General features: G+C 49.0%; 2 protein-coding genes across 2 annotated transcripts in view; both read right to left on the reverse strand.

Annotated features, from left to right (window-relative positions):
• The window catches only part of LOC135906479 (uncharacterized), a 36523-nt gene continuing 20858 nt past the window's right edge, over positions 1 to 15665 (reverse strand). Inside the window, exons 5-6 of the mRNA XM_065437879.2 lie at positions 5382 to 5536; positions 1 to 3207 (exon numbers count right to left, since the gene is read on the reverse strand). The gene's annotated coding sequence lies outside the window, so the exon portion shown is untranslated. The remainder of the gene's footprint in view (positions 3208 to 5381; positions 5537 to 15665) is intronic.
• LOC135906478 (calcium-activated chloride channel regulator 1-like) lies at positions 11600 to 14604 on the reverse strand. Its single transcript, XM_065437878.2, has one exon. The coding sequence runs from the start codon at positions 14517 to 14519 to the stop codon at positions 11679 to 11681; it is 2841 nt and encodes a 946-aa protein (XP_065293950.1). The 5' UTR covers positions 14520 to 14604; the 3' UTR covers positions 11600 to 11678.

Consider the following 15665-nt stretch of genomic DNA (forward strand, 5'->3'; position numbering starts at 1 on the left):
TAACGGCATCTGGGATTGGCCCGCTTCCCCTGGCTTAGCTTGCAGTGGCTGGACGAAAATTGCGGCGGCGTAACATGAAAGGTTAAGGAGTGCCATTACATCGGATCTTTGTCGAAGAACAGTTGGCAGAGAGATGTCGCATATGTGCCGAAAGGGCTTAGTAACGTTATGCTGCCACGTAAAAATTATACGCAAATAAATTCCGTTCTCTCCGACAGCTCCGAGTAGCGAGGGCTAGAGCGATCGGAGGGCAGACATCTTCTATTCCTTTCAGAACGGCGCACTCTCCGGCTACTACGAAGAAAGCACAGTTTTCTTCGGTATATTAATACATCTGCAATGCGCACTTTCACGCGGTGAGTTGTCGCGGTGTTGCGACGCCTCGTGACAGAAAAGCGAAGTGGACGCAGCCAGAAAGATTTTGAGTAGTATCGGAGGGTTCATGGCGAAAAAAGTGTTGAATCAGCAATAATAACTTTTTTTCGGTCTAATCATGCATAATCAGTATGCACACGCAATATCGAATCGGGAGTTTTCGCGGTTTTCGTGACATTGCCTGACAGACAGGCGAAGCGGCGATAGCCTGAAAAATATTTGGCCAATCGTGGAGTGCTGATTGCAGAAATGGAACCGAAACAGTTTGGAATAGCTTCACACTTTAGCGCCCCATGACACGAATAGCGGGAATGGAAATGTTAGGCGATGAATAACACAACAATAAGATATACACGCGCAAATAAGTTCTGTGGCATACGTTACAGTAGGTGTAATTGCTCAAGATTGAGCTCTCGGCTATCATCAGTGCAAACTGAAGGCACGAAGCATGTGACGCATAGAAACGTTACGATACTAAATGCGAAATACGGAACCACCACAAGTTTGGCGAGTCTGACGCCGTACATTGCGAAGAAAGGACAAATATAAACTAAAAGAAGAACCAAGAGATGAATTGACCAGTGCAGAAGAGTACGGATATGAGCTGGTTGGTTCATGATTACGAGCAGTAAACACCGCTAAGCAACAGGACGAAGAGAAGGACACAGAGCACAGCGCTGACTAACAACCAAGATTGATTGCTAGTCAGTGCTGCATGTGGTCTGTGTCCCTCTCTTCGTCCTGTTGTTTAGCGCTGTTTACCGCTCGGAATGGACAACGTCCCTTTTCGTTTCTGCGGTGCATCCGGAGACTGGATGTGCTGGTAACACTGGCAGCTCCCGCATCCAGGAGAGCGGCCCACAACACAATCCCTCGAGCATGCCCTCACTGCTCCATCCATTGCCAGCCAACGTCATCCGCACCCGTTCCAGAACGCCACGGGCGGACCGCGAGCGCTGTGCTTTCCCTGGCGTAAATACTGGCAGCTGACCCATAAGCCTACACCGTAGGGCCGACACTTCAACGTACGCCCCTGTCGCCTCCTGAAATTTCTGGATGCCATCGGCTCACCCGCCCTACATTAATCCCTCTCTCTCTCTCTCTCTTTCTTTGGGACTGTCGGGCCCCATTCAGTTTAGAAATGAGCACCATGTGCGACCTATTTTTACTCGCATGGTCCTCAGTGTGGTTTAGTTCTTGATAATAAAATGACCAATGAACACAATAGCAATCACAAGGCAACGGATGCCGCAATGAGAAGCTCAAACTGCAATAATAAAGAAACAAGGAACCAGTTTTAGGACGCGATGGGTTCGAATCCCATTATTTACGTAAGTATGATGCATGGAGTAGTACACCATGTTAATCTTGAATGTCGGTGCTCAGTTAGCGACACAAGACGTTAAGAATCCAACACTGGGTCGAGAGCAAGGACTAGAGATATCCGAGGGGTTGGAATTTTCTTTCTTTTTTTTTTCACTTACAACTACATGAACAAAAAATACAATGAAACCAGACAAGGCCCATAGGAGGAATGAATTGTTATGTATGTTTGAAATATATATACTATAATACGGAAGGCAGACGAAAATACAACTTGCAATAATTAGCTAGCCGACCTCAGTTGCATTCAGCTGCTGAGCGCGGGGTGGCGTGTTCACTCTACCGGCCACCTCTTGCTGATGGTAGAATGCTGAAACATCCATTTCAGCTTATTTGGGCTCGCTTTTAGGAACTAAAAGATAACGATATTATTCCGGAGCCCTTAGCCCTTGCATACCTCATCTCGTGCGTAAGTTTTCGTCGTTGGTCCCCACTCAGTCACTCAGACACTCCAGTGTCGTACACTGCACCTTGACGTAGTGTAACTCTTCTGCAGTCATCAACATGAAATTCCCACATATTACCAAACTAACAGGTTTTCTACAATACGCAGTGTTGACGCCCATCATTACGCATCAAAGGCAAAATAGAATATAATGGCACGCATTACAAAAGATTTAGGTAAAAAAAAGACACAGTGCAGATAAGCGTGGCACGTGACAGTCAGGCTCTAATTTCATTGAGATGAAAAGCTCGCTTGCTTGACGATCATGTTTCGAGTTCCAAGAACGGTGTCTTAAGCATTTGTTCACCTTTTATGTGACCTTTTCTCACTTTTTCTATTGTTCTTTGACATACATTCGTGCATTCTTTCCGTCTTGTACAACTCGCTCTATCTGTTCCTTTCTTCTCTCTTTCTTTTCTTGCTCTGACACCTTACCAACTTCCCCGAAGACAATCCATCCAAGGGACACAGACAAATCACTTTCAATACGCGATGACTTGACGAATTTGAAAACATCTTCCTCTCGCGTAACTAACGTTTGGGACCCTCCATCCCCGCCAACTTTTACTGATATGTGGCGCTGTCGACACGCGTACAAACATAACAATTTCGGAATGCCGAGCAGACTGGCAAACATGTTATACCACGAAGCGAGGACGCCTAAAACCGTCGCTACTCATACGCATCACCGTTCAGACGGCCGTCTCGTTTTCCGCGACAGCGGCTTTCGGTGCGGTCCCACCGTCACCCGCATTCTTCGCCGTGGCAGCGAGAAATGCGCTGAGGGAAGGTCTTCGGCTTCCTAGCCGCCTCGAGCCCGCCGCAACGCGCGGAGGCTCTACAGTGTCTGGCCGCGAAGGTGCAGCTTCACAGTCGATTACGTTGTCGTCGGGCGAGCCGGTTGTTGGCGCACCCGCCTCCCGGTCTTCGTGACAGAGCATCACCCACGAGTGAGCCCGCGCCGAACCGGTGTTGGTGGAAGAAGTCCTCGCCGCTCGTTCTGGCTGCACACACCACGCAGCAGTCAACAGTAAGGAACCGGTAAATTAATAGAGACCACAAAGGCAAGAACTTCGGTGCCACCGTCAACATCGGTTAGCCGGTAACTGTTCCTCCGTCGTAGCAACAACCTCGAACCTGATGCTAACCCGGCTGACATGAAACATAAAGGCAACAATTTTTTTTCTTCTTGTCATTACAGGAGTCATCGAGCCTCACACTTGGCGAACGGCTTTACGATGTGCTGGGTGACCGAGGGTGATTGGTCATGGGCGCGGTGCCGAGTCTAGAGGCAGCTTTGCGAAACCTGAACAATTCATTCACATTATTAGAGATAGCACGATGAGAAAAAATAGAGAGAGAGTAGGGCGGAGTCATTTACACATCCTTCGAGGCCCCTCAAAAACGCCCTTAGTTTTCGAAACTTAGAAATCACATTCTTCTCGCCGGTGTAGGCCGTGCCTATTCTACGGTTCGGTGATGAAGGACCCATTACCGTCTGGTGGGGACCGTAATGGATATTATCCCCTCTTTAGTTGGCGACAGGGCAATTATCTCACCAGTGAATAACAGTCTGGTTGGCTGAGGGGTCATTATGTCCTTTTTTTGTGGGCCAGCCGGTCTTTCTTTTTGCCGGTGGTCGTCGATTGTCATCAGTCGGCATCACGTCACACCCAAACACGAGACACGAGCCATACATAAAAAATGTTGTCGACATAGGGGCGAATCATAACATTACGCAAGTTGAAATGATGAAAATGTGATGCGCTACGAAATAAGCGAGTACAACAGCACAGAAAAAAAATCGGCAACCCGCCCTTGTATGCAAGGAAAATAGAGCACGCACCTATCGTAGGTAAACTTGTGCATATCTTGTCTATCCGCTCGCCGCGTGTTTGTTTGGTACGTAATTCCCTTTACCATATTATCCCTTCAACACGTCTATCTCCATGATTCAGGTAAAGATTAGTTGGATGACAGTGCTTCGTGTAAATACCTGCGTAGTTCTTGCTGTGTTTGCACGGGTTGCCTACCGTGGTTTCGGTATTCCAACTCGCCGAAATCAATACCACGTCCACCTGTTCCTCTGCTTGGCGTATGCTAATGCTTGTTTTCATAGCCAGCTGTTATACATCTCTCGAAGTTGTGATTATCTTTTTGTTAATGTCACTGATTAGTGCGTACTTTATGCGAAGCTCTATAGCCAAGTGGTGACAGCTTCCGCTGCTTGAGGTAGCACGTACCTATAGCGTCTGCTACTGTGCATTTCGGAGTACTTCTCTAAAGCTGCTTCGAGCGATGTATACATGTGGTATAGTTAGTGTGTCTTTCTACTTATCTGTTGGTCGCATTGTTTACAAGGCAGTCGTGCAGGGACGCTTCAATTTAAAAGAAAAAGTTTTCTCGGTGTCATTACGCCCCAATCATGGGCCTTTTCGAATTATTCGTATTACGACAACACGGTTTACGACGCCGAACAAAGAACTCAGAGTTTCTATATCCGCGATATTATAGATTCCAGTAATTTCGGTTGCGCTACAAGTCTCCATCGTAGTGGACACTTACAGTCCTCGCGCAGCTACATGTGTAAATTAGGTTATGGAGTGCGCGTGTAGGTAGCTAGTTTCGCGGTGCGATGTGCAATGTAGAGACATGTTAGGTGTCGAAATAATTCGTATTGTCTACATCTGCAGTTAACGTACTCCCCTGAGCAACGGCATGCAGACCAGGTATATACCACGATAAATTCTATTTTCTTAGACGCCCATTGAATGTACCCTGAAATCGAGGGCTGCGGTTCAAGCTTGATTTCGCGGACATTTCACGTGCACTCGTCAATTTCAGTTCATGCGTCTGAACAGCCAATATATTCAGTTTTTGCTTTCGGTGAGCCTTTGACCCGCCTACTTTCTTTTCTCACGGATGTAGTATACTGCAGTGCTCAGCGATGATTCAAACGATATAACCGGTCCGCATGACAGTCAGCGTTTTCTGCGCCACCAGACAGCGCTGGCTTGTGGCCGAGGGCCAGTATGCAGTCACATAAAGCGTCACAAAGGCTCTCACTTACTGCTCCTACCACAGTGCGCGGACCAGTGGCGCGGCAAGCGCTGGCAACCATGCGCTCTGACTATCACGTTTCGATCGCTGAGCCCTGTATACGTGTAACAAAACTTACCTTTCTTTTAAGGGCGTGAGCCGCAACGGCTACTAGAAGAACGATAAGCGAGGACGCCAGCAAGGCGCTGATAAGTCCGTAGATAATGTAGGCGTCGACATACGTGGTGAAGGTGTCATTCTTGATGCCGCTGTCTTCAAAGTCGGAATTGGGCGCTGAAACGATATAACGTTTTGTGACGCCTTGTTCCGTCTTTCTATATGAATCATCGGAGGCTCCAAACATGCTGCACGAAAGGGTACCGCGGAGTTATCAGTATCCTGTATTTTGTTCCCGCGCAAGCTAGACGCCCCGCGGAAGGTGCGGGAAGCAGATGCAGTGGCCCTTATTTGGCCGTATTCATTCAATCAATCAATCAATCAATCAATCAATCAATCAATCAATCAATCAATCAATCAAAGCGATTTTATCTCTCAACTTTAGAAGAGAAAAAAGGTGGCCGAAGGAAAAGCTGCTACCCTGCAGCTTGACGGGGCTCCAGCCACCCATCAGCAGTGGAGACGAAACCCATATTTAGCATCACTAAACCTTCATAAAAAGGCACTGTACCAGACATACAATGAACCCAAGATTACATTACAATCAAACACGCCTCTCTAAGGACATGTAGGAAGTAAGAATGAAACAGAAAGGCTAAGTACTCATACTGTGCATACATAGTACAATGGCTAGACACATGCTGCACGTTTACCCATGCATGTCACTATCACTGCACCTGCGTCTGTGAGGGCAGAGCCTTTCTCTGCCGGTTTCTTCTTAAAACGGGACACCGGTTTCATTAGCCCACGCTCTCAACGTCACCACCATACCGTTCTTGAGGAGAAACCGACGAGAAAAAAAGCTCTCTTCTTACGGATGCCGATGACGGCTGTGCGAATCAAGCCTTACAAGCAGGGGAGCTGGGGGTCGGGCCAAATCTACCGGTTGCGAGGATTCAAGGTCGCGCATTTTTTTCGTAAATTAGGTCAAACGGAACAACAAGCTAAGTTCGCACGAATCACAAGATGACAGAGTCGCACGGGTCGCCATCGCGTTGGCTCACGTAAACACATCTGCCGTCGTTTCGTTATTTTTTTTTGTCCCCCCTTTCTTATGATAATCACGCGGACATTGTTTCTCCGGGAAGGAAACCTTTTCAAGTGCGTAAGTCCATATTACATTTTGATCCTCAAGCAGAATAAAAACTTCTGTATCGATCTAGCGTGTTTCAATTAACTTTACCCATGCGTTTTTAAAAGAAAGCAGGTGCGTGATGCGAAAATGCTACAACCTGAGTTTTGTTTACTGTCACGCTGAACGGCTCAAAAGTTACATATGTACAGATTAGTCATAGTTGGCTGCAAAAGTATTAATTAGCTCACTCTTAGCGTATCGATTTAAACGCGACACCTTCGGCGAACAATTTGTAAACCACGTCGAGAAATGTGGAACAAATCAATTTGCGTCCACGAATGCAATTCGTGCGTTTCATTTTTTTTTTCCCCGAGGTTGCAAAAAAGCGGCCGAAATCTAATGAGGTCCCTCTCGATCAGGCGCCCGCGCATGGCGATGTTAGCGCCATCAAACAAGTTTCGCACGAACACTCCATTACCAGCTGCGGTGGCTAAGCACGAGGTCGCGGGATCGAATCCCAGCCACGGCGGCCGCATTTCGATGGTGGGCGAAATGCAAAAACACCCGTGTACTTAGATTGTACTTAGATTTAGGTGCCGGTTAAAGAACCCCAGTTGGTCCGAATTTTACGGCGCGCCTCATAATCAGACGGTGGTTTTGGCACGCAAAGCCTCATAATTTAATTTTTAACCAGCTGCGGTGGTGCTTTAGTTGCTATGGGCGTTCAGCTGCTGTTCACGAGGTCGCAGGTTCGTTCCCCGGCCTCCGGCGGCCTCATTGCGATGAAGCGGAACGCAAAGAAGAGATCGTGTACTTATAATTAGGCGCGCGTTATATGTACCGGACGCACAAGCTTTCCATATACCAACAGCAGCGCCAAATCACACAGCCTATAGCGAGCGGGGGAATCGCATCTCGTAGGAAGGGGTTGCGCATTCACGATGGCCTCGCGCCAGCGTTTATCTTAATGCGAGCGTTCACGCGTTCCACATAAACACGTTCCACGTAACATCTTCTACAATGACATCAAATAATACTTAACAAAATAGCCGTTCTGAAATAAGAAGACGGTTCCTTCGGAGACGGGCCGTCAGTGGCGTCGACCACAGGGTGAGCGGGTAATACGCGGTAATTAGTCGCTAATTACCAAAATTTTAATAACTGGCTTCTGAACATTTACCTCCAGCAGGCTCATTGCAATTGATAAATTGAAGCAGGCATTAGCCGTACATTAGCCGTATCAACTTTTGAATCTGCAGAAAAAAAAAAGATGGGATTACCGCCGAATTGTGGCACGACGAATTTCGGCTATCACAAGCGCGCGAAATTAAAATTAAATTGTGTGAACACCAACGCTCTGACTATGAGGCAGGCCGTTGTGCGGGGGTGGGGTCACTCCGGAATAATTTGCACCACCTGGGGTTTCCTTAAGGTGCACCTAAATTTATACTCCTTGCTGTCGCAGCGCGAAGGGTATACGCGCTGCTGGATGACGTTCTCGATCGAAAAATCTGTATTTGATTCCGTTATTCGAATACAATGTATTCCATGTACGCCAATAAAAAAGAAAACATTTAAGTAGGCCAGAGGAGTCGACGTCGGTATCCCCGACACCAGGGATAGCTGTCACAGGAACTTTAACAGAGCACCATATCGGGCAAGTTGGTGCATATATTTCAAGAAATGTGTGTCAACAATTTTAACCTAGCGCCGCGCACCGATTCTAAGCCGTAGAAGGAACTTCAAGGTGGTTTTGCCACTTGTATTGTGTTGTTTGCGTCGTTTTCTGGCTCACTAAGCCTACTCTCGCGTTAAGAAAAGATTGCAAACGCGTAATTCACTAATCCGATTCATACCAGGAAATTGGTGAATTCTTCCAAGTTATAAGCTTTTGGGGCTGCTATAAAGTAAATGCTACTGTAAAGCGGAATCACATGCGTATTGAAATTAGAAGAACAAAGGCAACAATAATCAATGATAATAAATTAAGATTAAAGAGAGAGATAGAGAAAGGAGAGTTAGACATTTACTTTCGGTTTCATTTACGAATTGCCTAGTGCAAGAATGTACATCTATTTTTATACCTATATTTTTAACCACTTGGAAAGGTGCTGCCGTTGCCATCTCTTCAGACACAACTCTTCAGTTTATATTTATTTATATAAAAAAGAAGTGACTCGCCATCCCGGCCCTGCGAAAGTGGACGCCTAGCGAAGCTGTTCCAAAACCATCACTACTGCTGCTTACTCTCTATTACTAAACTAAACTCTCTATTAATAAAGAGCTTACTCTTTATTGAAACGTAGGCTGTGCTGCGAGCTGTGTGGGTGATTTCAACGAATGTATGCACTGTTCGCTTCACTATGCTGAATGCTTGTGGCCTCTGAATTATGAGGGGAATGAGGCATTGCATTTTTACTTGCTTAGGCAGAGTATGAGCTTTTGCTGAAGACGACACATACATGGTTTGAGCTTGTTCTTTATTGAAACGTACACTGTTCAGTACGTTGTATGCGCGATTACAATGAATATATGCAATGTTCGCTTCACTATGCTGAATGCTTGTAACCTCTGCATTATGAGGGGGATGAGCCAGTGCATTTTTGCTTGCTTAGGTAGAGTATGAGCTTTTGCTAATGATGATCATTATTATTGACGGACGAACATGAAAAATTCCGACCAGCGAGAGGCAAATAACTTCGCTGTAATAACGTCCCAAGCTAATGAGCAGCGAGAAAATTATTTATTCGGCTCTGAAATTCAGCCACAGGGACGCGGAAAACCGCATTGTGTTCGGCCAATTTCCCTGTTAAATATTTATCTCTTATCTTTCTTTTTGTACGTTTAATATAGATTACCGTTTGTCACAGTTGCTATTCTCCTAATTGGAACATGTGGTACCACATTTAAGTCTAGACGAAGTTTGCAAAGAGACATTTCCAAGATTATTTTTCTTGCATTAGTAAAGGGGCGACGAGATAGGAATAAGCGTTGAATTGTTTCTTCTACTGTAAAAAAAAAACGTTGGAGTGCACCAAACCTGACCTTTGGAAACAAAAGTTCAGGAAGCGAAATTTCCGAGATAAGAACGGTATGCTTACATGCAGAGGTTGTTGTCATCGACATCTCCATGGTCACTGGCTCTTGATATCCCGTCTGCGAAACGCACTGCTTCCCGATGGCCGTCAGCTTTCTACACACTTCTGGCGCATTCGGCGCTAAACTCACCATCAATTCAGCAATCCGCTCAGCGGCATGTTTCAACAGCCTCTGTAATGCCGGAGCGCCTCTTTAATTGCCCTTTGTATTGCCACACCGGCGGTAATGCTTGGCATGGTTGAAGGGGAACCTCGCGTACAAATTGCCTGATGTGATAAATATTTAAAGGACGCAATAATGCTTTACGCGGACAATAGATACGTACACAGTGTTCAGGTTGCGCCGGACGAGATTATTCTGAAAGCCGTTCCCCTAATCTGATAACAGGTGCTACGCATATGTGCCTTCGTTTCCGCTGTATTGTTATCTGTGCCTTCGTTTCCGCAGTACTGTTATTTGCTGGTGCCATGGCCCCCCACTTGGCGACGCAACTGTAGTTCAAAAATGCAGGATCAAAAGTACCTTTTTTGGTCAGTAAAAGCCAGTGAGCGAGTGAAGAAAAAGCCAGTGAGCGTTTGAATAAAATGATACAAGCTTTCCGAAAGTGGGTTTGTGAAATTAAGGTAATTTAAGATACCACGACCTCACGCTTCAAAACGGAACTGTGGCGCCAAAATATGCGCTCAAAAGTAGCCAGTGAGCGATTAAATAAAATGATACAAGCTTTCCGAAAGTGGGTTCGTGAAATTAAGGTAATTTAAGATACCACGACCTCGCGCTTCAAAACGGAACTGTGGCGCCAAAATATGTGCACAAAAGTATGTTTGTGCTTAAATATATTAGGTAACATCGTTGGAAAATAGTCATACTTTCTATACGTCGAAGTGTCAAACTAAGTCGTCGAGCTGCACAAAATATTCTCATTCGTTCCCTCGCTGATGCTCTTGGATTGCAGAATTCTGCACATCTTACCGAAATAAGTCTTTAGTTACTTTGCCCCTCGTTCTCATCCGAACCGCTCAACTTTTGTCATATGATAATCCCTTTTTTTTTTGTGATGGTAAATGTTTCATTGTGTCTTGACAAGACATAAAACTTACTTGAACTGTCGCTTCTAGGGAAAAAAATCAAATAGTTTTAACCAAATCAAACAAAAGAACTGACAACTTACGCTCACTCACTCCTCCTAAACGGTCGTTCTGATCACGGGCCGCCAACAGAGCAACGACTGGTGTACATGACCTCGCTTATTGGGGCGACTAATGCATTTCCCGGGTGAGCCATTGGCAGAGAAACCGAGAGTCAGGAGAAACGCAAATTCCCTTTAACAACCCGAAGCCAACGACATCATCAGCAAGAATTCTGTCGCATTTCCAATCCAGCGGCAAACATATTTAAACCGATTATCATTCTGAGGGTACTTCAGCAATTTTGTCTCTATCTAGTTAGCATCTTCACACCGCTCTTCCCAGTGGCCAAAGTTGTCTGCTGTGTAGCTTGGGCCACTAGGCATGTATAGGCTGCTCTTCAGCCAGACAGACAATATGAGCAACTGGGTATGCGCCCGGACATACAACTTGCTGCTGGCTACGGTCTGCCAAATGCTTGGGTCCCTGAATATGTGCCACTGAATATGTGCTCGAGCAGACAACATATACTCAATAACACCACTTGAATGCTAATCGCATTAAGGGAGATAATTCCCAAAGTATGCGTTGTCTGTTTAAATGTTTGCTTGTTTGCTTTACTTCTTCTTGCTCTGCTTCGCTTCGCTTTGCTTTGCTTCACTCGCTTGCTTGCTTCTTTGTTTGTTTGTTTGTTTGTTTGTTTGTTTGTTTGTTTGTTTGTTTGTTTGTTTGTTTGTTTGTTTGTTTGTTTGTTTGTTTGTTTTGAGTATAGAACTAACAAAATTGTCTTTGCTATTGTTCGGAGTTGCGCCGGCCGACATGGTACCCCAGTGACAAACGGCCATAATACAGGCCTCAGCAGAAATCTGGACAAAGAAAGAAGAGAAAGAAACGATAATGTTTTATCGAATCTGGGAACCATGCAAGTCAGTGTTCCACGTCTTTCACCATAGAACTTCTAATAAAGGCGATCGGATTGACCGAAGTCGGGTCTCGGTCGCAGAACAATGGGCCTCGCTGTATTTCCCGGCTTCGGCTTGTCCGCGCTCGGTCGGCTTTGCGGCGGCCCTATGCCGGGGTGCGTAGCTCTCGCCACGTTGGACAGCGGCGACTCGCGACCTTGCACGTCCTGGGTGCGCACTGCCAGGTACAAGGTGAAGGCACCACCGTCCGGCGGAAACAGGCGGGCCGGTACCTGCACGGTGACGCGGTGTTGCTTACGCGCTGCCAGCGGCTTCAGGCTGCCCCGCAGGAGGTCCGACTCCTGGATCTGAACGGCGCGCCGGAAGTTCTCCTCCAGCTCGCTCCCGCGTCGACTGCACCGCAGCTCCACGTGCTCCACGACGCCGGCGTCCAAGTGCGAGCCCATGGCCGTCCACGAGAGCTCCAGCGTCCACCGCGGACCCCGCACCGTGGACGCTTCGACCAGCAGGTCGGAGATGGCGCCTGGACCGACGGGACTGCGCTCGCGGTAGCCGACCAGCTGGAAGGAGCCCGCGTCCACGTACCGCTCGAACATGGCACAGGGCTCGCCTGCCTGGGGAGCCTGGGACGCCCACTGGTCCTGGGCGCTGGTGTCCTCGGCCAGGTCGATCAAGCGGTACGCCTTCTTGGGCAGCACCATCAGATTCTGTGGCTTTCGCGCCAGGTCGGCGAGCGAGCTGCGGCAGACGTGGGGCAGCGTGGCGCGAGCGTTGCTCTCGTCGCCCGCAGCGCGTACCGCGAGATGGTACCGCCCCGCGCCCGAGTGGTCAGTGAAGAAGGCCGAGTAGATGCCGTCGCCGGCGCTCGTGTCCGCGCCGATGCCGTCGTCGTAAAGAGTGATGACCACGTGTCTCCGGCGGGGCCGGCTCACCGAGGCCCACACCGAGGCTCCGAGGACCACGTTGTTCCCTCTGGAGAGGCGCGCGTGCAGGCTGGCGACCGCCGGGTAAGTGACCCACGACGCCGACGCCTGCGCACGTAGCAGTACCGCCGGCTTGTCCCGCACGCCGCGTGACGTCACCAACAGCGTCACGCTGGATGTCGCCGTCTCGCCTCGGCCACTGCCGACGATAGGCGACACTTGAACAGTCCATCGGCCAGGTTTCATTGACGGGAAAGAGAAGACCACGGACTGCGTCCGCAGCACGTCCTTGGTGCACTCGGCGCTCGCCTCGTGGTACAACTCGTCATCCGGGTCGCGAACGCGCACGGCGAGGAACTCGACCGCGCTCCCCACTATCGCCACGCGGCTGTCCGCGCCCAGCGCGGCGTCGACGACGAAGGACACCTGGTGCTCGCCGCGCACCCGTAGCTCCTCCCGGCGCACGATGACCTCCCGGTGGTCGGGCTGGGTAAGCTGCTGCGCCGCGTCGGCAAGGGCATCGTCCAGGAGACTGGCGTAAGCGTCCCCGTCGCCGGGAACCCAGTAGCTCATGCCGTCCATTCTGGCGGCGAGCAGCTCCAACGCCGGGTCGGCGCGCGAACCCAGCGCCACAGTGCTAACGATCAATCCCGTGTCCCAGGGTCCGGCTACAGTCTCATTCTTCCCTCCCAACGCTGCTTCGTGCGTGACAAGCACCGCGATGGCTCCCGCAATGTGGGCGCCTTTCAGCAGCTGGACGGCGCGATCGAGTGCTCTGACTGCATGCACACCCGGCCGGCCGCAGCCGAAAGGAACGAGAAGTCTGAGAGCCCTCCTGGAGCGCGCATCAAGCTGCGTCAGGTTGGCGAGGATGTGAGCCTCGCCTCCGGCGAGCGCCATCAGCGCAAGCTGCGTGCCGTCCGGCAACCGAGACTGGATGAAGCGGGACACGGACCGGTGCACCTGACGCATCCAGCCTGAGCGGCACATCCCTTCCGAGGCGTCCAGTAGGAGCACGACGCGAGTGGTGGCGTTCTCCCGCGGCCGCACGAACCGGAAACGGGGCTCGCTCGGCGGGCGGTTCCACTCTCGGTTTAAGGTAAAGTCTTCGTGAGCGTAGATGATCTCCGACGTACTTCTCCGCTGACAGAGGACGTTGTGCTGCGTCGGAAGGTACCTGGCCGTGAGCGGGTTGGTGGCCGCCGCGTAAGGCATCCGCAGTAAGCTCATCAGCGTCTGTTTGCTTTTGAGCTCGAGGAACAAGTGGCAATCGGGCCGAACCATGCCCGTCGGCGTCACCGCGCATCTGGTCCCGTCGGGTAGGGACAGCACGCCCGCCAGGCCCTTCGACAGGCTCACCGGAAACACCGTGTCGTTGTCGGTCACCGCCATCGGAAAACGCCTGCTGCCTGGAATACCGATCTCGTCGAATATTCCGTAACGGAACCGTGGCCAAAGATGCACGAACTCGTGCTCGGGAGCAAGGCTGTCGGGTGCCGTGGAGACGGGCCGGGTGTGCTGTCGGTGCATGATGGCGGCGTCCGGAACGATAAGCATTTCGCCGGGCATCCCGCAAGGCAGAGGCTGCACGACTTCCATGCGCGGCTTCACGTTGTCCTCGGACGGCACCACGCGCACCTGGGCGACCTGGTAGAAGTCGGCGTCCAGCTCCCCGTAGTACCGTCGGCGGCGCCAGGAACTGGGAACCTGTACCGTCACGCTGTCTATCCATGCGCGCCCTGTCACCTCGCGCAGCTGCCGGGAGGCTAGAGTTAGGAACCGCTGCAGGTTCTCGAGGAAGAAGTCCTGTTCCCGGACGTTCCTGTGTATGGCTACTAGCAGGTGCACCTGGCCGGCGGTGCTCAGACTCTCGGTGCTACATAAGCTGATCGCAAACGACAAATACAAAAGAAAACACCGGCAACGTCCCATTGGGACGCAGTCTGCTCGCATTGTGGTTCTGCCGAAACTGCTGCTCCTTCTGACCTCAACTGATCGCCGATATCGATTCCTTGAATCTGATTGGTTCGTTCGTCGGTTTCAAGTGAAATGGTAGACCCCACTATGGAGGGTAAGCCACGGACCGGCCGGCAGAAGATGACAAAAATGAAAGAAATGTTAGAAAAAGAAAATACTTCAGGAATAGTAGCAGTAAAGGAACATACATATAATGTAAGCTTTACGAAGTATTGTGGTGTGTTGAGCTATTGTAATGTGAATATTGATAAATAGAATGAAGAATTTATTGTATACCCATTGTTAATACTCGCTAGAATAGAATACGAATACAATTTACATGACAGCCTCTTTCTGTCACACAGAATACTGACTATGGCACCATAATTTTCTGTGGCAGAAACTCAGAGCCAACGACCCAAAGGAGAACTTCACCTGAAAAGCGAGGCCCAATTCCAGGTCGTCATCTGCCCTGTCCCGTCCGTGACGATTACGAAACACGGATGATGACGACTATGTGAATTAGGCCTAAAGCCACCATAATTAGGCCCAGCCCACACTGACGACGTAGGCCATCTGAAGGTGTTTCCTTTGTAATGAAAACATACGGCACGGTGAAACGAAGCGTTTTATAGTTTCATTTCTACTACAGATTATCACATTAAGCCCTGCGTTTGATGGTGATGTTGATAATGGTGAAACTTCATAATATGGCTCTCACCCACTACGGGGGATGGGCCAAGAATCGAGTGTTTATGCGCACAGTTAATGAATTCAGAAAAATGAGCTTGAAAAGATAAAGCAATGAACAGTAATAGCTTCTGCATAGTCTGTTTTTTCCCGGGCCTACGTGTCGGATTGCTACCAAGACGAAGTCTGTGCTTGCTATTTCTTACTTCTTTGGCATCCCTGAATCACACATTTCTTTTCCTTGCCACATCTTTTCGTCAAGGGCAATAACTTTTCAAATTTTACTACATAATCTTAAGCTTGCCTTTTTTTATTCTACTGTGTTTTATGCTTTCATGCTATAATCCTTTTTTTATATACGTATATCCTCTGGGTCAGAAGTTACCTTTTCTTTACTTTACATGTTGCTATATCCATTTATTTGTTTTTGTTCTATACAGGCAAACCTTGATT

The sequence above is a fragment of the Dermacentor albipictus genome, chromosome 9 (assembly GCF_038994185.2).
Source record: "Dermacentor albipictus isolate Rhodes 1998 colony chromosome 9, USDA_Dalb.pri_finalv2, whole genome shotgun sequence".
Classification (NCBI taxonomy): Eukaryota; Metazoa; Arthropoda; class Arachnida; order Ixodida; family Ixodidae; genus Dermacentor; species Dermacentor albipictus.